General features: G+C 40.0%; 1 protein-coding gene across 2 annotated transcripts; it reads left to right on the plus strand.

Moving 5' to 3' along the window:
* Positions 1 to 5779: 5779 nt before the first annotated feature.
* On the plus strand, positions 5780 to 24551 carry oat (ornithine aminotransferase). 2 transcript variants are annotated; one of them, XM_073027624.1, is made up of 10 exons: positions 5780 to 5919; positions 9948 to 10146; positions 11114 to 11338; positions 14114 to 14209; positions 14466 to 14593; positions 14685 to 14807; positions 14892 to 15020; positions 16659 to 16772; positions 17755 to 17899; positions 23881 to 24551. In XM_073027624.1, the coding sequence occupies exons 2-10, from the start codon at positions 9948 to 9950 to the stop codon at positions 24039 to 24041; spliced, it is 1320 nt and encodes a 439-aa protein (XP_072883725.1). In that variant the 5' UTR covers positions 5780 to 5919; the 3' UTR covers positions 24042 to 24551. The 2 variants fall into 2 exon arrangements, with proteins under 2 accessions (XP_072883725.1, XP_072883724.1); XM_073027623.1 differs by lacking the exon at positions 5780 to 5919 and having other exon boundaries at positions 9942 to 10146.
* Positions 24552 to 24779: the final 228 nt, after the last annotated feature.

The raw sequence follows: 24779 nt of genomic DNA on the forward strand, positions 1-24779 counted from the left end.
GATTTGATTTTCCAAAATGCAATACCTCACACTTACCTGAATTAAACTCCATTTTTCCACAGCCCACTTACTCAGCTGATCAAGAAACACTGTTACTTTTGATAGCCTTCTTCAATGCCCTTTGTTAACTTTATTGTCAAAAATGCATTCACATGCCCTCTGCTAACTCTTTCAGCCTTATTTACATCCTTCCTGTAGGTCGGTGACCAAAACTGCACAATATTCCAAATCAGGCCTCAGCCACATTTCATACAACTTTAACATAACATCCCATCTCTTTACACAATACTTTGATTTATGAAGGACACATCATCAAATAATTCAATTGAATTCTGAAGACAAGTTCTCCCACGCACACATTCATGCTGACTTGTCTTCCCAGATGCATGTTTATTTTACTTTCACAAGACTGGATCCTGTCCACTAACTGACTCAGCACGTATGTTCAAATAATAGTTGTCAGGTTTTTTTGTTTTTCCTTGCCACCCTTCTTAAATAAAGGCACAACATTCGTTCCCCTTCATTGTACTGGCAGCTCACCTCACCAAACAGTGCAAAGATTAAACAAGTTCCAGGAAGCTACCACTCTGTGTTTAAAAAAAAACTTGCCTCAAACATCTTCTTTGAACTTAAACCTATGCCCTCTCATATTTCACCTTTTCACTTTACTCAAAATATAGCCTAACCACATTTTTTACAGCAGCTTCATAATTTCCCAAAGGCGAGCATGCCATATGCCTTCATTGCCAAATGGTGTTGCCATTTTCAGGAGCTGTGGAATTCCTTGCCACAGACAGCAGTTGAGGCCAAATCATCGACTATGTTAAAATGGAGGTTGATAGATTTTTGATCAGTAAGGATGTCAAAGGTTATGGAGAGAAGGTAGGAGAATAGGGTTGAAAGGGGAAACAAATTAGCCATGATGGAATGCAGAGCAGATCCGATGGACTGAATAGTTTGGTTTTGCTCCTATGTCTTATGGTCTTTTCATGTGGCTTCCAAGGTGAAGCAGTGGTTTTTGACTTTGTGCTGTTGCTCTGAATAAGTGACGGAAAATCAGCACTCCTGGTTTTTATTTTCCTTTACTATTAGAGTTTTATACTCTCTCCAAGTAAATTTCAGGCAGATACTCCCAGAGAAGTTAGGCCAGAAATGGAAGGTCAAATGATAATGGAAGGAAAGAATTTATTTGAGATTGTTTGGATCTGTGTGAAATGGACTGTTCAGCACTTATTACTCATTGCTGATTACCATTAAATTACTAGGGTTCTTCTGGTGAAATTACTCCAACCATGCTCTTGGATAGGATTCTTCAGGATTAAACGCTAATGACAATGAAGAAATAATATACTTACAAGTCCCAATAGTGTGTAGCTTGAAGAGACATATATAGGTAGCAACATTTCTGTGGCAAAGTGTTTGACAAGGTCCCTCCTGGTAGGTTGGTCCAGATGATAAGTCACATGCGATCCAATGTGAGTTGGATACACAGTAGTCTGGATTATAGGAGACAGATGGTGGTGTGAAGTGTAGTATTTTTCTGAGTAATAGTCTGTGATTGGTGTGTTTTTGTTTACATATAAATGAACTGGATGAAAATGTAAGTGGTTTGATTAGAAAGTTTGCGGAAAGTCCATCCAATGGCTAAAGAAATTCCTTGTCATCTCTGATCTAAAGAGGCATCCTTCTGTTCTGAGCCTGTGCCTTCTGGTCCTGGACTCTCCCATTATTAGAAACATCCACTCCACATCCACAGAAAATGACTGATAAAATAAGGATATAATAAAATTGATAGGATGCAGAACTAGGCTGAGAAGTGGCAGATGGAGTTCAACACAGATAAGTGTGAAGTGCTTCATTTTGGTAGGTCAGATTTGAGGAAAGAATATAATATTAAAGGAAAGATGCTTGTCAGTGTGGAGGAACAGTGAGATCTTTGGATCTATGTCCATTGGACATTCAAAGTTGCTGCACAGGTTTAATGTTGTTAAGAAGGAGTATGATGTGTTGGCCTTCATCAACAGTGGGATTGAGTTCAAGAACCGTGAGGTAATGTTACAGGTATATAAGACATTAGAGCCCACTTGGAGTTCTGTGTTCAGTTCTGGTCACCTCATTACAGAAAGGATCTGCACACTATAGAGAAAGTGCAGAGGAGATTTACAAGAATGTTGCCTGGATTGGAGAGCATGCCTTATGAGAATACGTTGAGTGAACTTGGTCTTTTCTCCTTGGAGCGACGGAGGATGAGAGGTGACCTGATAGAGGTGTATAAGATGATGAGAGACATTGATCATGCGATAGCCAGAGGCTTTTTCCTAGGGCTGAAATGGCTAACATGAGGAGGCATAGTTTTATGGTACTTGGAAGTAGGTCCAAGGGGGATGTCAGAGGATGCTGGGTGCGTGGAATGCATTGCCAGCGAAGGTGGTGGAGGTGGATACAATAAGGTCTTTTAAGAGCCTCTTAGATAACAACATGGAGCTTAGAAAAATAGAGGGCCATGCAGTTGGGAAATTCTAGGCAGCCTCTAGAGTAGGTTTCATGATTGGCACAACATTCAGGGCCGAAGGGACTGTAATGTGCTCTATATTTTTACGTTTTAAAAATTTAAATACTGCAAAAGCTGAGGTCACTACATTGAAGGCACTGCCCATTTGAAGAACCAGCACAGTTAGTCACAGATTCTTTGAAGAAATAATGATAGTAAAAAACAACATAATTGTACTGTGCAGTTGGGTATAATCATAAATTACAGTTTTGGATAAGTTAAATAATTCCTTAATAGATTAATTTACAGAACAGATCTAGATTACATTGAAGTTCCCCTTGAGAAAAGTGTACTGATAAAAAAAACAGCCTGGTCTTAAAAATTAAACACAAGTGGCCTATTGATTGCAAAATACATGTGGTCATAACCTGATCCTGGTGTGGTATGAATGTTGCTTGCCACTTACCAGCTTTTGCTTGACTACACTGCCAATAACACCCTCCACTTTGACTGAAAGTAGACATGTTACTACAAATTGGATTGAGGTTGAAGTTGCATTTTTTCAGCACCATGCAGCTTAATATCTATTTAACTTAGCATCATTCCATGTGAAATTGCATCAACCTCAAAGGTGGACTCGGTACTTGTGGATGTGATCCACATTAGATATGCCAGCCAGGTTCCTGAATCAAATTAATTGTCAATGCAGATTCATAAATCAAATGTTTGAAACCTGAGGAATACCTGTGATTGCTAAACAATTTTTGTATACTTGAATTACATTTTTATTTATTGAGTTACAGCACAGAATAAGCCATTCTGGCCCTTCAAGGCAAGCCCCAATTTAATCCTAGTCTAATCACGGGACAATGACTAATTAACCTACCAAATGGTAGGTCTATGGACTGTGAGAGGAAACCAGGGCACCCGGAGGTCACGAGCAGAAAATACAAACTCTTTACAGGCAGTGGTGGGAATTGAACCTGGACCTCCTGTACTATAAACCATTGTGCTAACCACTGTGCTACCACACTGCCCATCATTTTCATAATTTTTTGAGGGACTCAATTTGGTACTGGCATTAAAAATGACCAAGTCAAAAAAACTAAAAGGTGTGACCTCATGAAGATGAAATTTTTATCTATTAGATAAAATTGATTTGTCCTGCTTTTTGTAGATACAGTTCCAAGGGAAGAGTGCTGTAATGGAGCACTTTGACTAAAGGCACAATTAGTTCTATGCATCCATCATCTTTTAATTCTTTGACCTTTCATTAAACCCAGTGTATCCATGTCTTTCACAGAGAGTGAATCAAATATGATGAAAATGAGCTTCTTTAATGGTGAAAATCTGAATCAGATTTATTATTACTGACTTGTATGACGGGAACTTTGTTGTTTTGCAACAACAGTTTCAAAGACATAAAATTACAATAAATTGCAAAAAATAAACGAATAGTGCAACAAAAAAAGGAGTAACCAGGCAGGAAGGAAGTTGTTCCTGAATCACTGAACGTGGGCCTTCAGGCTCCTGTATCTCCTCCGCAATGGTAGTAGCATAAAGAGGGCATGTTCCAGATGGTGAGGGTCCTTAGTGATGTATGTCATCTGTCATCTTCTTGAGTAACCACAATGTCCTCGATAGTGGAGGGGGTTCTGCCCGTGATACAGCCGGCTGTCTATAACTGTCTTGTGATCCTATGCACTGGAGTCTCCACCAGAGTCAGAATGCTCTCCACCATTGGAAATCTTAACTGAATCTCTTCAAACACCTAATGTTGACACTACAGTTATTAGATGGATATTTCTCTACCAAAGGTATTTCCCTCTGCCAGCCAGCAAGTCACCCTCAGGCAAGGTGTAGCACCTGCTTAGACCCCCACCCCCAACCGATCGGGGTTATGTGAAGCCATGGGAGCAGGTGGTGGTTGGTCATATGAGCAGCTGGTGCATATTACAAGTCCTGGTTATGCAACCACTGACACCAGGCAGACAATCTCTGAAGAGTACTGATAATGGTTGGGGTCACGGTCTTGTAAAGATACTTCCCAGAAGGCAATGGCAAACCACTTCTGTAGAAAAACATGCCAAGACCAATCATGGTCATGCAAAGACCATCATCACCCATGTCATATGGCACATGACAAACAAATGATTTCAGCTAAATGTCTGGTCAATGATCCCAGCCTGTTAACAGGTGTTGGATTTGGCAACTGCAGTGTCACTGAATGCGTATAAGCAATGGAAAGACATTGGATATGGTTATTGCTTAGCTCTTTTGTGGCACAAATATGGCTGAATTGAATAACCAAATGGTAAAGGCCCTTAGTGATGGATGCCTCCTAGGAGAAGGTGCTGCCAGGCCTAGAGCACCTGAGTCACAGGGAGAATTGGCCACATTGGATCTTTATTTCTTGGGAGTGCAGGAGAATGAGATGTAACCTCATAAAAGTTCATCAAATCATGAGAGGTGTGGATAAGTTGGAGAGTAATGGCCATTTCCCAGGGCTAATGAGTCCAAAACAAGATGGCATAAATACAAGATAAGAGGGAAGAGATTTAAAGGAGATCTGAATTTTAACTTCATTACATAGAGGGTAGTCAGTGCCTGGAATGTTCTGCCAGTGGCCTCCACACCTGGCAGTTAACTGACATCACACAGTACAGAATCTCTATGTCCAAGTACACCAAGGCTCGGAAATAGTGACATTCCTTCATCTTGACTGCATTTAAATATTGCAACACCTTTCTGAGCAAAATTGTGGGGCATATTCAACAACCCCAGTGCAGTAGTTCAAGGCAATGCCTGACAACTTTAACACTGTCACTGAAAAAAAATAGTTTGTTTTAAATTCGATTTTACTTGATGATCAACTGGTGAGATTCCTGGTCAAGTGGGGTAGCTTTGACCTGAAAGGTGTCAGTCTTTGAACATTGCTGCAGCTCCAAGCATTCTGGGAAGTAAAAAAAAATATTTAATCAAGTTACATTCATACTACATAAAGGCTAAACAATATCTATCTTTAATAAGGCAGTTTCACACCAATTCTGGCCAAATTAAGGATTGTGACATTACAAAATGGCCATATTGCCAGTCTGTCTGATTGAAATACGTGCCTTCATAAACTTCCTACATCCTCACACATGTAAAGGAGGGAGGAGACTCCTCCGAGGAGTTATTTGCTCAGATTGCTGAATTGTGACTCCAACTGACCTTCTGGCCGCCAGCACAACCGGCGGCGAAGCGGGGAGCCCCCCGCGCCCCCCGGGCGGCCGGTTTTCCCGCGGCCCCTCCGCCGCCAGGCGTGGTGACGCGCGCCCATCACGTGAACGAATAGCGCACATACCGTTTAAATAACCGTGGCGCTGGCGCCAGCACCTCGAGGGATCGCGGACGGCGTGGTGGACGGACGGACGGAGCAGTGACTGGTATGAGGATGGGGAGGATGGGGAGGATGGGGAGGATGGGGAGGGAGGAGGAGGAGGAGGAGGAGGAGGAGGGGGGGGTTGAGCGCGGACAGGGCTCGGGGCCCGGGGCTGGCGCCGGCACCGTGACACGAGGGGACAAGCGCCCCTGGGCGTCAAGTGGGTAGCACCGAGCGCATCCCGACCTCAAGCCGGATTCATTTTGGAATTGGGCCGGGCTCCGCCACCGCCTTTGCCTGAAAGGGTATTGCCGACTCGGGCATCTTGCATCCTCAGCCGCCGCCATCGCCTTGGAACGATTTTGGCAGCCGTCCTCTGCGATTAGTGGGCCAAGCACAGGTAGATCCGTGCGTTGTGCCCAAGAAGAGTTAATCGCCTTCGCTTTCCGCTCCAGAGCGAGGGTTTATCCGCAAGCGCTTTTACGTGGCAGATCTGCCACGCACCTTCTGAAGAAAATCGCGTTTCCCTACTTCTTGTGGGCATTGTTTCCAAGTGAGCTGCGGAGGTATTTTTTTTTATTGTTGAGGTTGAGGTTAATCGCAGTTACTTAGGAAAAAATGTCAAAAGGGCACAATTGCACACTGACTTGTATATTTGTATGTATAGCATCTAACATTCATGAGTACGAATTTAAGCCGTTGATTGGTCCACATGGTTCCGGCCTCCCAGCTGTTACTGTTACATTACTAAAAATATTTGTCCTACGCAGTATGTGCTGACAAGACTTGTTACCCGTCCCAGGATTGATTTTGTTTTTCCCTCTGACTCAATCACATGCAGTCTAATTATGTATTGAAGTATTTTCAATGCTAATATTCAAATATTTCAAATGCTTATAAATAAAACTATTTCAAATATTTATAAATGCATTGATCTCGTCTGGTTAGTCATAGTTGTACGTTGTGCATTTCAATATCATATTGTTGAGCTGAAGAGTTAAACTATAGAACATTGTACATTACCTCATAGTACTAGCCATGATATTTAAACTACAGTACTCTTAAGATCAATCTAAAGCTGCTCATCATTTTTTTCTATCATTCATCTAGCCATAGGATACCATGGTGCAGAAACAGGCACTTCAGCCCATGCCAAGCTATTTAACTGTCTAGTCACATCAACCTGCACCTGGACCACTGCCCTCCATACCTCTCCCATTGATATACCTGTCCAAGTTTCACTTAAAATGTTGAAATCAGCCAGTCCAGCTCCTGTAGCGAGCTTTGATAGTCTTTCTTGGTGTCCACTATACTCCCAATCTGGGTGTCAACTGCAGATTTACTGATCCCGTTTACCACATTATCATCCAAATTGTTGCTATAGATGACAAGCGACAACAAACCCAGCACTGACCCTTACAGCACATTGCTAGTCACAAGCCTCCAGTCAAGGAAGTACACATCTGCAAGATGATACCAGGAGACAGGCAGTGTGCAGGAACTTTGTGGTGAGGTGTCTGCGGGACTGGGCACGAGCCAATGTCCAACACCATTTCACCAATTTAAAGCTTCCATTGTTCGCCAATTAAAGTGACAAGTGAAATTGAAACATTGAGGTCAATGCAGAGGGTGAATGCCAGCTGCCTGCCTTTTTATTGCTGGGGAGTCACTCTGCTGCCTGAGAGGGGAGACTGCCAGACTTGCCTTTTGATCGCTGGTGGGATGGCTTGCTGCTGCAGAGGGAAAGGCCTGCCACTGTTTCTGGAGAATGTTACCCATGTTTTCTGTGTTTTGGATGTGGCCTCGGACTAGAGACTATTTTTTCCAGTCTTGCAGTTTTTATTTTGTGTTTTTTTTTTGACTGATCTTTCTCTTTTTTTTGTGTGCAGGGGGAGGGATTTGGAAGCTGATTATCATGTTGCTGTTCTTTCTTGGTTTTGTGGCTATTTCAGAGTTGTATACTTTGATAAGAAATGGGCCTGAGACCTATTACTCTGGTTCCCATCCCTTTGTTAAACTAGTTAAAACCCTTCCTAATAGCTCTAGCAAACTTGCTCACAAGCATATTGGTACTGTTCAATTTCAGGTGTAACCTGCCTATTTTGTACAGTCATATCTTAGTCAAAACAGATCCTAAGCATCCACATACCTGTCCCCTGCACCAATTCCTCAGTCATGTATTCATCTGCTAAATCATCTTATTCCCCTCACTGGACGTGGCATAGACAGCAGTTCAGAGATTGTTACCTTTGAGGTCCTGGTCTTTGTGATTTTGATAAACGAGAAAGTGGAAGGTTAAGTTTTCAGACACCAAAGTGGTGGTGTTATGGATTGTGTAGAAGGTTACAGTGGGTCATAGATATGATGCAGTGCTGAGCTGAGAAGTGGCTAGTGAAGTTCAATCCGAAAAAGTGAAGTGATTCACTTTGGAAGTTGGAACTTGAAGACAGAATACAGAGTTAGTAACAAGACACTTAACAGTAGAGAAACGGGGATCTTGGGTCCACATTCATAGATCCCACAAAGTTGCTGTGCACATTGTTACGGTGGTTAAGAAGGTGTATGGTCTGTTGGCCTTCATTAATCAAAGGATTGAGCTCAAGAACCATAAGATAATGTTGCAGCTCTATAAAACTCTGCTCAGACCACATTTGGAATATAGTGTTCAGTCTTGGTCTTTGGAGGAAGGATGTGGGAACTTCAGAGAGGGCTTTTCTCTCTGGAGTATTGGAGCATGAGTGGTGATTTGACAGAAGTGCACAAGGTTATAAGAGGCATAGAGATTCAGCCAGAGATTTTTTTTTCCCTCAGGGCATATATGGCTAATCTGATGGGGCCTGACTTAATGGTGTTTGGAGGAAAGTGTAGGTGGTATTTTTAGAGTTTTTTTTAATACACAAGTGGTAGGTGCATGCAGTGTGCTGACGGGTGGTGGTAGAAGCAGAAACATTGGGGACATTCGAGGGACTCCTTAGGGGTATGGCTGAAAATAGAGGACTACATGGGAGAGAAGAGTTATATTGATCTTATGGAATAGGTGAGCACAAACACAATGTTGCACTATGCCAGTAAGACCAAAGAACTGATGTGAACTTCAGAAAAGGTAAGATGAGGGAACACACACCAGTCTCTGAGGGAGCAGAAGGACTCACTTCCAACACAGACAAAATCCCGTTTCATCTGAGCAATTTAAAGTTCCTGAGTGTCATTATTTCTGAGAATCCAATCTGGACCCAACATATCAATGCAGTTACAAATAAGGCATAGCAGTGGCTATATTCTGAGCTTGAGATTTGGTATGTCATCAAATACACTTGCGAATTTTGACGTACTGTGGAGAGCATTCTGACTAGCTGCATCACCATCTGGAATGAGGAGGGAGTGGACTACTGCACAAGAGAATTGTAAACTTGGTCAGCTCTGTCACGGACATTTGCTTCCAAGGTATCCAGGATATATTTAAGGAGCGATGCCTCAAAAAGGTGGCATCCATCATTAAGGACCCTCATTACCAAAGTCATGCCATGTTCTCATTGCTACCATCAGGAAGGAGGTCCAGAAGCAAGAAGGCACACACTCAAAACGATTCAGGAACAGCTTCCCCTGCCATCTGATTTCTGAATGGACATTGAACCCATGAACACTGCCTCACAACTTTTTTACTTTGATTTTTGCAGTATTTCTTTAACTATTTAATATAGATATACTTACTGCAATTCAGTTTTCTCTGTTATGCATTGCATTGTACTGCTGCCACAAAGAGGTAAATTTCACAACAAATGCCAGTGATATTAAACCTGATTCTGGCAACATCATGGGTCAAAGGGCCTATACCGTGCTGTATTGTTCTATAGTATGTTCTGTGTTCTACTGTCTGATTAAGCAAATTATTGTTTAGTTCTCATTTTCAATATTAAATAGAAACAGGACCTCTAGAGATGATACCAGGAATTTTAACATCGGAAAGGATGAACTGGCTGGGTCTGCCTTGTGAAGAGATTTGGGGACTTACAGCTAATATACTACTCTTGTCTTTTCTTTTCCATGAATTGCTTAAAATTTAACAAATAATTAACTTTTTTTGTCATGCAGATGATGTTGTCCCGATTCTCACGTTACGTAAATTCCAGTGCTTCAGTTTTGAAGCAAAGAATCAAGACTTATTCTAGTGCCATAGAAACTTCATTAAAAACTGAGAAGTCACTCACTTCTGAAGAAGTTTTTGCTCGTGAAGAAAAATATGGTGCCCATAATTATCAGCCCGTCCCTGTTGCTTTGGCTAGAGGGGAAGGTAAGCATTCCAAATACTAGATCCTAAACTAAATGGCTGATTTATATCAATGTATAAATTGTTGAATGAATCTATAAAGTTTGAGTTAAATACAATTGTACATTAAATTGATGGTTAAAATGGATTTAATCAAAAGTAAACACTACTGTAGGGATATTCTGATTCAATAATTTGTTGCAAGCTCTCATTGATTGCAATTTTACTTAGTTAATCATGATAGCCCAAAAATGCCATGATGTTCCTCCTGCATGCACTTACAAATTTTGCATTTTTTTATCCTTTTTGCATTTATTGCTGTGTATCAAGAATTCTGCCAGGTTCTTGTGAAATTTTCTTGTTTTAAACTTCAAGATTGTCACCTCTCCTGAAGCTTTGCAATGTAATTTCTAGAACTCCTCTACTGTGTAGTTAACTTGTGCACAACGATAAAATCTTTTGCTAGATATTCACTGCAAAACTAGAATTGACTTGGTCATAAGTAAAATAGTGAACATTGTATAATATTATGACCTTGGAGTTTCCTCTGATATGTAACAAGCTACTTGGCAGTATATTATTGGTTCAGACTTGCTGAGCATAATCTTCGATTGTCTCTAGGTTTCTTAATTTCTTTCTAGCTTTTTAACATTTGTTGAGTGTGGAGCTTAATTTCCTTTACATATTTAATAGATCTCCAAATTCTGTGTGCTCCTTTTGTGGCCACTCATTTTCAGGGTCTCCTTGTGTAATTTTCATGCTTTTTCTTTTGCTTTTTAGCTTGATATTATCTGCAAATTCAGCCAGATTGTATTGAAACGTTATTAGATTTCATTAATTCATCTTGTAATAGAAATGTACAGCGCAGGAGGACTTATCCCTTTAGCCCCTAAAGCTTGTTGCTGAATTGAAAATCCTTTTTAACAGTAAAATAATGGTCATCAAAAATAATTAAGTCAAAATATTTAATTAAATTGCTTTGATTTTTCAGGTGTTTATGTATGGGATGTGGAAGGCAGGAGGTACTTTGATTTCCTAAGTGCTTACAGCGCTGTGAATCAGGGACATTGTCATCCAAAGATTATTGCAGCACTTAAATCTCAAGCTGATAAACTGACTCTCACTTCTCGAGCTTTCTATAATGATGTACTGGGAGAATATGAAGAATACGCCACTAAGCTGTTCAACTACAAAAAGCTGTTACCAATGAATACTGGTTAGTGCTTAATAGATTTTTTATTCCATAGAAAATAGGTGGATTTCCCCAAGTCTAAGTTTGTTTCTGGTGTCATCTTCATTTTGCCAGAAAATGGCATCTTAAAAAATAATCCACCAAGTAGATGCTTGTCTCCTGCTCAGTGTTGATCAGCAAAGAATTAAGAACAAATATATCTTAATTAAATTTCTTCAGCTTTATAATGCATCTGTTGATGCTACAGGTCTTGATGGATTTCAATCTGTCGTACTCTAAAAGTTTGAGATTTCTTTTAATAAATTAACCCATTTAAATGCCTTGCAAATGTTGTGAGGCTTGTAATCCACTGATTCTATTTCATTGCTTGATCTGCAGCAGGCTACTTTATTGAATGGTTCAAAGAGAAAATTCAGATTTTGGAAATTAGCTCATCTTTTTACTTGGGAAATTCTGACTGATAGTGCAACACAGCAACGAGACATGTTGTAAACTTGGAATTCCAAACTGTCCCAAATTTGCACACCTTCGATCTTCAATTAAGCCACCAGGAATTGTGTTGAAGACCTTTGATTCATTTAGTTTCTTGCTGCTGTTTGCAGTAATTTGAGTAGTGGCCTGGTTTTACAGTTCATTGCAAGATGCACAATATTATGTATGGTGTTTCTCAAATATGTACTTTGACATATTTCAAATCAGCCATAGAATGTTCTGGAATTGCTTTAAAAGGAAAGCAAATTATCTCAGACACTCATTGTTCATTAATTCAGTTAGATTGTTCAAATATATTATACCATTTGACTGTGGTTTACATATTGCTTAGAGCAGGCATGGGCAAACTACGGCCTGGGGGCCATATGCGGCCCGTTAAGCTTTTTAATCCGGCCCACAGAACTTGATGAAATTATATTAATAAACCTTGTTAACGTTTTTTTTTCCTTGCAATTCTAGCGTTTTCACCACAACAAAACTAAATCCAGACTTTGATGCGCTGGCTAAAAAGGGAGACCAGCAACACTGTTCCCACTGAAATTAAAAATAAGTTTCTTGGTTGTGTTATGTAAAAAATGCATTTGAAAATATTTTTTTCAATAAGCCTTACATGTTACATGTCATTTCTGTTAAGTGATGGACATGAGTAGTGCGCAGGTGCACGTACGTTCTCAAAATAAAAAATGCGCTCCAGATCAAATAACGCGCTCCGCATACTGGCGCGCTGTCACTGTTCTGTCCTTGTGCTGGTCGTTGTTGAGTTTTGGCACAGGGGACAATTGAATAAGAAGGAGCAGGACAAGTAGACCTGCATCTCCTACCGTTTTTGAAATAAAGACAGTCAGGAGGAGAGTGATGATGATAATATCTTGAAGGATAACAGAATTTTCAGTGCTTTAAAATAATTGTTGCTATTAAAAAAAAAAGCTGTATTTTATTCATTTAATTTTCAGTGTTTTAAAAGTCATTTCAATAAATAGCTAAATACCATGGGACTTCAAAGACAGATATTTTGTTGTAATGCATTTGTTCATTTTCAATTGAAATTAAAGCACATGTTTTCTACATATCCCATGATATTTTATTTTCTCTTATGAGGTGTATTACCAAAACACTCCGTCCATCTGCTCCTGGTCCGGCCCCCCTGTCAAATTTTAGAACCCCTTGTGGCCCACAAGTCAAAAAGTTTGCCCACCCCTGGCTTAGAGGATTAAAATGAGAATTATTTAAGCATTGGACATTACAAATTTTGAGCTAGCTGAATTGTCTTTAATAAGTTTTCCTTTGGTTATTATTGTTTGAAGGTCCATGACCTGCCAATATTGAACCATGGATTTTGTTTGCTGATTCATATCAACCTGCTGAAGTTCATAGTGTATACTGGATTTGTGTATTTTATTACTCTAGTAAACCCTTTGTTGGTGTTTTCTGATAAAGGTCCCGAATCTTTAATGCCTATATTTATGATTGTATGAAAATGATGCAGCATCATTATGTAAAAGGAAATGTATGCAAGCTCCTGAGACTAATGTGGGGAGAAGCTAGAAGTTGTCTTCAACTTCCTCTATGAAACTTCAACTGATAATTCATTTACCTTGGATTGGGAGGGGTGGTTTGGAAGAAGAGAAATGGAGACAAATCAATCCCCATTTAAGATTTAATTGGTTGCTAAGATGATTTGCATGGATTCAATGGCAATTCATTAGGGACTTGTTACCCTCTGAGGAGAAGGACATTATGGGATAGTGTAGCAGTTAATGCGATGCTGTTGCAGCTCATTCAGATCTGGAGTTCAGAGTTCAATTCCGGCACCATTTGTAAGGAGTCTGTACATCCTCCCCTTGGAATGTGTGGGTTTTCCTCAGGTGTTTTGGTTTTCTCCCACAGTCCAAAGACATACCAGGTAGCTTAACTGGTCATTGTAAATTGTCCTGTGATAAGCTTAGGGTTAATCAGGTTTGTTGGGGATTGCTGGAGAGACGATGCTTGAAGGATCTGCTCCACGCTGTATTGCTAAATTAGTAAAATAAAAAAGAGCATCCACCAGATTGGGAAGAGAGATCATAAATATGGAAGATTCTCCAGATGCTGGAAATCTTGAGCAACATCCACAGTACTGGAGCAGCTAGTAAGTTGGGCTTGAAATTTGGCAATTTTATTTTTTATTCAATCATTTTCTAGTTGTTGCACTTTGGTTTCTCTTGTTTACCATAGTAATGTGGTAATTCGTACTTAAATTGGCATTTTTGATAATTGCTTTGAAAATTTGATTTATTCTAAGAAATCAACTTAAACATTTTGCTTTAGGTGTAGAAGGAGGAGAAACTGCGTGCAAATTAGCCCGCAAGTGGGCATATGAAGTTAAAGGAATTCCTAAATATAAAGCAAAGATCCTTTTTGCAGGTAAGATTTAAATTAAAATCCATGTAATGTACATTAACTTAGAGGAATGTGATTGTTATTTAATCATTATTCAGATCTCAAAGGCCTGTACGAAATTGTAGGGGCTGTGTAAATTTAATACTTGGCGTCTAGAAATTAAGTTTCATGGGATTTGGTTCTCAAATCAGCATCATGATACAAATCATTTTTATTTTATTCACATGTTTGATTCCTATACAGAGAAACTCCTTTAAACTCCTTTTCCCCTTTTCTTCAGCTGGTAATTTTTGGGGCAGGACTATTTCTGCGATTTCCAGTTCAACAGACCCCAGTAGTTATGAAGGATTTGGCCCATTTATACCTGGGTTTGAAATTGTTCCATACAATGATCTGCCAGCAATAGAGGTATTGAAAGCATTTAAATTGTTTTGATTCAGTTAATATTTTGTTTGATTTGGTTTAAAATTACTGTTAATTAATTCTAGCTTTTTTTTAGCGTGCATTCCAGGACCCTCATATGGCAGCCTTTATGGTGGAGCCAATCCAGGGTGAAGCTGGTGTTGTAGTTCCAGACCAAGGTTATCTTCAAGGAGTGAGAGAATTATGTACAAAATATAATGTGAGTTATAAGAGGTTGTATACTAGTTTAAAAGTCTACTGAGTTCGAACAGGAAGGACTTTTAATTTGATTGTGATTGAATAGGTGCTATTCATTGCGGATGAAGTGCAAACTGGACTGGCTAGAACTGGTCGTAGACTGGCATGTGATCATGAAGATGTTAAGCCAGATATCGTTGTTCTTGGAAAAGCGCTCTCTGGAGGAGTGTATCCTGTGAGTAATGTCTTGCATGGTTTCTAGATCGGTTTCCTGTCAATAGTGGGCAAAGTTAAGAGTTTAAGAAAGATGAGACATTGAAGCCTGTTGATATAGTTTATCCACTTGAACAACTATTGAGAAATTTTTAGAATCTTTGATGGTGTCTGAGTTCCCTAAATTCAGTTGACTTTGAGAGGGGCAACATGGTAATTTGACCATATGATTTTTTTTTCTAAAGTGTGATTAAGTGGACTGTCCAAGATTTAACATTTATGCTGAGTTCCAGAAAGCATTTGTTGGTCTTTCATAAAAGATTGTGATCTAAAGTTAAAGTTTGTTATATTGAAGGCAAATTAATGATGATGATGATAGATACTTTATTCATCCCCATGGGGAAATTCAACTTTTTTCCAATGTTCCATACACTTGTTGTAGCAAAACTAATTACATACAATACTTAACTCAGTAAGAAAATATGATATGCATCTAAATCACTATCTCAAAAAGCATTAATAATAGCTTTTAAAAAGTTCTTAAGTCCTGGCGGTAGAATTGTAAAGCCTAATGGCATTGGGGAGTATTGACCTCTTCATCCTGTCTGAGGAGCATTGCATCGATAGTAACCTGTCGCTGAAACTGTCTCTGGATGGTGCTATGTAGAGGATGTTCAGAGTTTTCCATAATTGACCGTAGCCTACTCAGCGCCCTTCGCTCAGCTACCGATGTTAAAGTCTCCAGTACTTTGCCCACGACAGAGCCCGCCTTCCTTACCAGCTTATTAAGACGTGAGGCGTCCCTCTTCTTAATGCTTCCTCCCCAACACGCCACCACAAAGAAGAGGGCGCTCTCCACAACTGACCTATAGAACATCTTCAGCATCTCACTACAGACATTGAATGACGCCAACCTTCTAAGGAAGTACAGTCGACTCTGTGCCTTCCTGCACAAGGCATCTGTGTTGGCAGTCCAGTCTAGCTTCTCGTCTAACTGTACTCCCAGATACTTGTAGGTCTTGACCTGCTCCACACATTCTCCATTAATGATCACTGGCTCCATATGAGGCCTAGGTCTCCTAAAGTCCACCACCATCTCCTTGGTCTTGGTGATATTGAGACGCAGGTAGTTTGAGTTGCACCATATCACAAAGTCCTGTATCAGTTTCCTATACTCCTCCTCCTGTCCATTCCTGACACACCCCACTATGGCCGTGTCATCAGCGAACTTCTGCACATGGCAGGACTCTGAGTTATATTGGAAGTCTGATGTGTACAGGGTGAACAGGACCGGAGAGAGTACGGTTCCCTGCGGCGCTCCTGTGCTGCTGACCACCGTGTCAGACCTACAGTCTCCCAACCGCACATACTGAGGTCTATCTGTCAAGTAGTCCACTATCCAATCCACCATGTGAGAGTCTACTCCCATCTCCGTTAGTTTGTGCCTTAAGATCTTGGGCTGGATACAAACGGAATGAAGGACAGTAAGGATAAGTTACTTAAAAGAATTTTGGCCAGATGTGAATCTGAGCTACAAACCATTCACTGTTTATGAACTTTGGTAGCTGAAAGTCTGTATTGATTTTGATCATGTTTATAATAAAAGTTCCTTTTAAGAAAGATGTAGCTGGTAATTTCAAACTAATAATTTCCTTTGCAGGTTTCAGCTGTTCTATGTGATGATGAAATTATGTTGACCATCAAACCAGGTCAGCATGGGTCTACATATGGTGGCAATCCATTAGCATGTCGTGTTGCTATTGCTGCTTTAGAGGTATGTCCAAGAAATGAAGACTGGGGTCAGTTACAGCATAAGTTTTAAAATCAATGCAGGTCCAATTCATGCAATAAATTCTACTTCCTTTATTTGATTCCTGTAACTTGTTCTGGATAATAGTTCCAGTGAATAAGGATTAAAGAGTCAATTATATTGTAAATTTAACTAGTCTATATTATGACCAATTGGCCCACTGTTCCTAACAAAGAGCTAACTCAGTATTTGATTCCTAATCCAGCTTGTCATAGCTCTTGACATCCAAGCCCTTTTTTTGAATACAGTGAATGATTCTGCCTCTATCGCTCTTTTGGCAAGAAAACCTAATAATTTTGAAAACTGATATCTTGTTTTCAACTGCAATGCCCCCAGTTGCCTGTGCACCCCCCACTACCTTCTGTGTCCTAAAATCTGATACACTAAATGAAAGCTTCCTTGTAGTCTTCAAATTCACAAGATTAAATGCCTAATTTCGTTATGGTTTTAAGTAAACTCTTTGGAGTGCTCACTTAATCATTGTTATTCACAATATGGTTAGCATATTTAAAAATAAATAAATAAATAAACTCCAGCGATGGAGTGTGCTTAGGCCTTTGGTGCCAGATGACAGTTTTTGGTCTGTTGGATGTTATTACTACTAATAATCCAACACATTTATTCATCTTTGGTGTTACTCTGCATTGTAATGAATTATCCAGTGAATCTGAAGTTAAAAGGGAATGTGGGAGTCCTAGTCCTAGTGAGGGGATAGGAAAAGTGGTAAACATCTGAGTCAATACAGAATCATCTGGTTTTCTGAAAGGTTGGGTGGCATTTATTGGATTTACTATATTTGATAAGATGGCATCTTACCTTCTTTGGCTAATTAGACAATTTTCATTACATGTAATAGAATTTAAAAAAAAAAAGAATGACCGACCAGGGTAATCTTGTTAATTTGATATTTTTCTTCTGCTGCATTTCTTTGATTTGAAATACATAGGTCCTTGAAGAAGAAAAATTGGCAGAAAATTCTGAAGAAATGGGAATGTTACTGAGAAGAGAGCTAATGAAATTGCCATCAAATGTTGTGACTGCTGTACGAGGAAAAGGATTATTGAATGCCATTATTATTAGAAACACAGAAGGTACAAAATTTCTGAACTCTCAAATATTGACTTATTACTGTATTGTGTCCTGTGGGGGGAAGAAAATGTTATTCTGCATGATGTTGCATAAAAACCATGTTGGTCACTAATCTACAGCTGCTCTCTTGGTCCTCCAGATCTCTGATCTAATGATCAGTCTAGCTTTTTGCCTATGTTTCACAATGCAACGGTTATTGTTATCTCGCAAACACGAGGAAATCTGCAGATGCTGTAAATTCAAACAACACACACAAAATGCTGGTGGAACACAGCAGGCCAGGCAGCATCTATAGGGAGAAGCGCTGTCGACATTTCGGGCCGTGACCCTTCGTCAGGACTAACCGAAAGGAAAGATAGTAAGAGATTTGAAAGTAGTGGGGGGGGGGGGGGGTGGGGGAGGGGGAAATGCGAAATGAAAGGAGAAGACCGGAGGGGGTGGGATGAAGGGGACCTCATTGAAACCTTTTGAATGTTGACAGTACTAACAGTACTAGACAGAGTAGATGTGGAAAGGATGTTTCCTGTGGTGGAGGAGCTTTGGACAAGAGGGCACAGACTCGGGATAGAGGGACACCCATTTAAAACAGATACGGAGAAATTTCTTTAGTCAGAGGATGGTGAATTTGAGGAATTTATTACCACAGGCAGCTGTGGAGGCCAGGTCATTGGGTGTATTTAAGGCAGAGCTTGATTGGTTCTTCAATGGATGTGGCACCAAAGGTTACGGGGAGAGGCCAGTGAGTGGGGCTGAGAAGGGGGCAAAAAAAGGTCAGCCATGATTGGTGGAGCTGATTCGATGGGCCTAATGGCATAATTCTACTCTTGTGTCTTATGGGCTTATCTTTCAAGAGTCAGAGCTGACATGGTTCTGGAGAACTGGAAAATTACAAATGTCACTCCACTCTTCAAGAAGGGAGGGAAGCAGAAGAAAGGGAATTACAGGCCAATTAACCTGATCTCAGTGGTTGGGAAGATATTGCAGTGGATTGTTAAGGATGTTATTTTGGGGGTACTTGAAGGCACATGACAAAATAAGCCAAAATCTGCATGGTTTCCTTGAGGGAAACTTTTGCCTGACAGATCTTTTGGGGTGGGGGGGGGGGGAGGAGAGATAACAAGCAGGGTAGACAAAGGAGAATTGGTGGATGTTGGTGTACTTGGCTTTTCAGAAGGCCTTTGGCAAGGTACGACACACGAGGCTGCTAAACAAGATGAGAGCTCAGGTTATTACAGGAAAGATACTAGCATGGATTGAGCGTTGACTGATTGGCAGGAGGCAGAGTGGAAATCAAGGGATCCTTTTTGGATTGGCTGTTGATGACTAGTAGTGTTCCACAAGAGTCTGTTGGGACTGCTTCTTTTAACATTGTATGTTAACGATTTGGATGATATTGATAGCTTTGTGGTCAGGTTTGTGGATGATACAAAGCTGGGTGGAGGGGAAAGGTAGTGTTGAGGAAACAAAGCTGCAGAAGGACTTAAACAGATTGGGAGAATGGGTAAAGAGGTGGCAGATGTAATACGGTGTGAGGAAGTGTATGGTCATGCACTTTGGTAGAAGGAATAAAAGGATAGACTATTTTCTGCGGGGATGTGCAAGTGCTTTTGGAGGATTCCTTGAAACAGGGTTTCTCAACCAGGCTTCCACAAGAGGTCATGATTAAGAAAAATATATATTTTTTAAACTTTGTGTGATGCACATTGCTAGTATTTTCAGTGTAGTCAGTGACAGAGCAGTCCCGTTCGCAATCTTGTTGGAAGTTTCTCAGCTGGTATGACAGTGCGCAGTAGGACCTTGTTTGTTAGGTTGAGTCCTCTCCCTCCCATATTACCTTCCCCAATTTCCAAAATCAATTTACAACCTTTATTTAAATTAAATCTACCGAGCCTACCTTTAGAACTTAAATCCCTTTTTTTTTTTTTTTTTGCTTAAGTCAGTTATTTACCTCGTTACCTCGTGAGTTTTTAAAATATTTCAACAGGAAAGAAAGGGATTAATTTCGAGAAAGGTAAGCTAAGCTTAACTACCTGTTTTTCTCCCCCACTCCCCCAAGAAAGGTTGGCAAAAATTCATTCTCTACTCAAAAGAGCATTGACAATTATTTTTGTATTATATCTACAACTTGCTGATCACGCCAATGTACTGTGAGCTGTAGATATAATTTTGCGCAGGGGTTCCCTGAGATCTGAAAATGAAATAGTAGGGTTATTATTAGGGTTCATCCAAGGCAAAAAGTTGAGAAAGGCTGCCCTGAAGGTTAATTTGCACGTTGAATTGGTGGTGAGGAAGGTGAATACAATGTTGGCATTCAGTTTGGGAGGACTCTAATATAAAAGCAAGGGTATAATGCTGAGGCTATATTAGGCACTGGTGAGGTCTCACTTGGAGAATTGTGAGCAGTTTTGGGCCCTTTCAGAAAGGATGTGCTGACATTGAAGGTTCAGAGGAGGTTCATGAGAATGAAAGGGTTTATATGAGCAGTGATTCAAGGCTTTGTGCCTGTACTTGCTGGAATTTAGAAGAATGGAGGGGGGAATTCATTGAAACCTATCGAATGTTGAAAGGCCTGGATAGAGTGGATGTGAACAGAATGTTTCCTTTTGTGGGCAGTCTTGGACCGGGGCACACCCTCAAAATAAAATGTTATCCATTTGGAGCAGAGGTGAAGAATTTCTTTAGCTGGAGGGTAGTGAATTTGTGGAATTTGTTACCATAGGCAGCTGTGGATGCCAGAGCACTGTGTGCATTTGACACAGAAATCGATAGGTTCTTGATTTGTCAGGGTGTGAAAAGTTATGGGAGAAGGTAGGAGAATGGGGCTAAGAGGGAAATGATAAGCCACAATGAAATGGAGGAGCAGACTCAATTGGCTGAATGGCCTAATTCTGCTCCTCTGTCTTTTGGTCTACTTCAGCTTTGGGATGTATCTTTCATGTGCCTTCAGAATCGATCCCAGAAACTCCAACCATTGCTGGTATTGCCTTCCACTCAACTTTGGCCAGCTCTTCTCTCATGCCTCTGTAATTCCCTTACTCCACTGTAAAACTGATGCATCCAATTTTTAGTTTCTCTTTTCAAACTGCAGGGTGAATTCAATTGTATTATGATCACTATCTCCTAAAGGGCTCTTTCATCTTAAGCTCCCTAATCAAATCTAGGTCATTACATAACATCCAATCCAGAATTGTCATTACCCTAGTGGGCTCCACTGTAAACTGCTCTAAAAAGTCATCTTGGCATTCTACAAATTCCAGCTCTTGGCATCAGGCATCAACCGGATTTTCCCCAATCTGTCTGCATATTGAAATCCCCTATTTTATCATAAAAAGGGGGCAATGTTGCATACCTTTTCTATCTCTCATTGTAATTTGAGGCCTACATCCGGCTACTGTTTGGAGTCCTGTATATAACTCTCATCAGGCTCTTTTTACCTTTGCATTTCTTTACCCGAAGGATTCTACACCTTTTTGTATGGGGAAAATGAAGTGATAGGAGCTACAGAAAGGTAGACACCTGGGTGACTGTCAGAAGAGGGAAAGGGAATAGGCAACCAGTGCAGAAGTATCCCTGTGAATGTTCCACGCAATAAGTATATTGCTTTGGATACTGTTGGAGGGAACAAGCTACCAGAGGGAAGCTGCAGCAACCAGGTCTCTGGCACTGAGTCTGGTTCTGTGGTTCAGAACAGAAAAGGGGTGAGACGAGTACATTTGTGCGAGGGGATTCCATAGTTGAGGGACCAGAAAGCAGATTCTGTGGATATGAAAGAGACACCCGGATGGTATGTTGCATCCTAGGTGCCAGGGCAGGGATGTCTTGGATTGTTCCAAGGCATTCTAAAGGGAGGATGCATATCACTGTAGGTAGAAAAGTGGATGAGGTCCTGAAGAGACAATATAGGGAGTTAGAAAGCTGAAAAGCAGGACGTCTAGGGTAGTAATCTCTGGATTGCTGCCTGTTTGCAGGATTTTAGGGTTTTGGATCATTGGGATCTCTTCCGGTGAGGGTATGATCTCTACAAAAAGGACAGGTTACATCTGAACCAGCTGCACCTCCAGTTCCTTTACACAGTCTCTAAGGAGCTGCAGCTTGGTGTACTTCATGCAAATATAATCTGGAGGCTTCCCAGTGTACTAGCCATGTATTAACAGGAAAAAAAATGTAGAAACCTGCATACTGAAAACCTCTGTCTGTTCTTGCCCATGCCTGTTGAGCCAAAAGTTGACCACTTTTAACATTGGCTCACTCTAGCAATGGCTGCTCTGCTTACACCTCCCTTTTCATTGGCTCTGTTGATGCAGACGGTGAAAAGAGCCAAAAGCACTGGAATTATTTTTAAACCTCCCACTACCTCACTAATGAATGACAAACGATGTATGACAGTCTGTTTAATTTCTGATGTTTGAGAAGGGTGGCATGGTAGCATACTGGTTAGCACAAAGCTTTACAGTACAAGTGACCTGGGTTCGATTCGTTCCGCTGCCTGTAAGGAGTTTGTACGTTCTACCTGTGACAGCGTAGTTTTTATACAGGTGCTCTGGTTTCCTCCCACAGTCCAAAGATGTACTGGTTAGTAGGTTAATTGGTCATTGTAAATTGTCCCTTGATTGGTCTTGCGTTAAATTGCAGGGTGGGGGGAGGGATGATTGCTGGGCAGCACGGCTTGAAGGGCTGGACAGGCCTATTTGACACTGTATCTCAATAAACAAAAAAGTAAATAGATTGAAGTAGAATTGTACAAATTAGATTTAGTGCTGTTAATGGGCAGAGTATGCCAGGGTGTGTTTTTTTTTCCATTTTAAGTTCCGGTAACTATCTTGGAATATCGTAGCAGTGTTTGATCCTGGGCTGCGTGGAGCAATATTGTCAAAGACAGCCCTTTTATATCTTTGATTTAATCAAATTAGCTGAAAAAATTGCCAATATGACTTTGACTTGGAAGTGGCTGAGCTGGTGCTTTTCCTGCAGGTGCTTCCAACTGACCTACATCAGAATCAGATTTCATATCACTGGCATATGTTGTGAAATTGTTAACTTCATGGCATCAGTACAATGAAATGCATGATAAACAGGTTTTAAAAACTGAGTTACATTAGGTGTGTGTGTATATATATATATATATGTATATATGTGTATATATATATGTATATATGTGTATATATTAGTTGAAATAAGTGTGAAAAGCAAAAATAAAAATAGTAAGGTGGTGTTCGTGGGTTCAATGCCCATTTAAAAATTGGATGGCAGAGGGGAAGAAGCAGCTCCTGAATTGCTAGTGTGTACCTTCAGGCTCTGTACCTCCTTCCTGATAGTAACAATGTGAATAGGGCATGTCTTGGGTGGGTGGGAGTCATTAATTATGGACACTGCCTTCCTAAGCCACAGTTCCTTGAAGGTGTCTTGAATACTACGGAGGCTAATACCCATGATAGAGCTGACTCGTTTTACAAGTTTCTGAAGCCTATTTCTATCTTAATGTTCAAGAAAAAAAATCATCTGGTTCTATGTTCATGCAATATGTGGGAGTTTAGTGTGATCTAATTGAACATCTTGTTGCTTGTATAGTACAAATGATTTCAAGTGAAATATCTCGCTATAAAGTGTCTTGGGAAGCATTGGAACTGAGAAAGGTGTTATATAAGTGTGAGCTTGTTTTTATTTTGTCTGGATGACATGGTTTGATTTTGCCCCTTATTGTTTTACTTTGACCAAGATTATTTCATGCTATAGATGCTGAAAATGTAGTTAGTAGGAATGAGTGATCGTTATACAGAATGGAAATTTGTCACTCTTCTACCTGAGCTGGTCCAGTTTGCCTCCTTTTAGCCCATATCTCTAAATGTTTTCTTTCCATATTCCTGTCCAAATGACTTGAAGTTAAATATAAAGCTAAATGATAAAATACAAACATATTAAGATGGTTTTGGACAAGAACAAAAAAGAAATCTTAATTTATTGAACCTTTTGTTTCTTATTTCAGCTTTTGATGCCATGGATGTTTGCCTTCGCCTACGTGATAATGGTCTGCTAGCTAAACCGACTCACGGAGACATCATTAGACTGGCACCGCCTCTTGTGATCAAAGAGGATGAAATAAGAGAATGTGTTGATATCATTCAGAAGACCATTTTGTCTTTTTGAAGAAGATGGAACCTGTTAATATGATGAGTTGTTTCTTTTCAACAAGATAGTGTTTGTTGCTTATTTTACCAGTAGTTTCTTTGAAATTGTCAATATTCATCAATCTTGTCTCAAATAATCATACTGAACTCTAATTTCAATTAAGTAATAAATAATTAACTGATAATACAGTGGATTTTTTCTGAATTACAAACCAAATTTAAATTCTCTATGAAATTGAAATCTACTTGCTGTCATTAAGTTCTGTACATCTATCACAATGGAAATTCTTTTGCCTTGACAAGATGGTCAAAATTTTGTTGTAAAGTTAGTTTATTTATTTTTCTGGCATAATACAAGCTTAAATCATCTCATGATTTTTTGCTTTGTCCATGTTGCTAAAGTATTGTAGAAGAGAAACATCTTCCCATTTCTAACACTGAAACAGATTTTCCATTTCTGTGCTCCCAATCTGTAATCTATCAACAATTAAAATTAATGGCATGTTGAGGACATCCTTGATGTAAGAAACTTGTATTTGCTTGTAATTTATTATTTCAAAATATGATATATAATTATACTTTGAGGACATGGTCTCAACATGAAGATGTTAATTTTTGTCTGAATACTGAAACAGACTCCTTATTCCTCAACATTATCAAATAATTTTAGGTCAGAAAATGGTGGGTTGGATGAAGTATAATTTAATACCCATATTTGCCATCTTGTAACTTATAGCCTGCATGCAATTAAGCAGTC

The sequence above is a fragment of the Hemitrygon akajei genome, chromosome 23 (genome assembly GCF_048418815.1).
Source record: "Hemitrygon akajei chromosome 23, sHemAka1.3, whole genome shotgun sequence".
Classification (NCBI taxonomy): Eukaryota; Metazoa; Chordata; class Chondrichthyes; order Myliobatiformes; family Dasyatidae; genus Hemitrygon; species Hemitrygon akajei.

What these genes read in the sequence shown, in the direction of transcription:
- oat (XM_073027623.1), top strand. Translation starts at nt 9,942, where the DNA reads ATGCAGATGATGTTGTCCCGATTCTCACGTTACGTAAATTCCAGTGCT. An exon ending in TGCTTTGGCTAGAGGGGAAG is followed by an intron (nt 10,147 to 11,113) that starts GTAAGCATTCCA and finishes TTGATTTTTCAG; the next exon opens with GTGTTTATGTATGGGATGTG. An exon ending in AGCAAAGATCCTTTTTGCAG is followed by an intron (nt 14,210 to 14,465) that starts GTAAGATTTAAA and finishes CCTTTTCTTCAG; the next exon opens with CTGGTAATTTTTGGGGCAGG.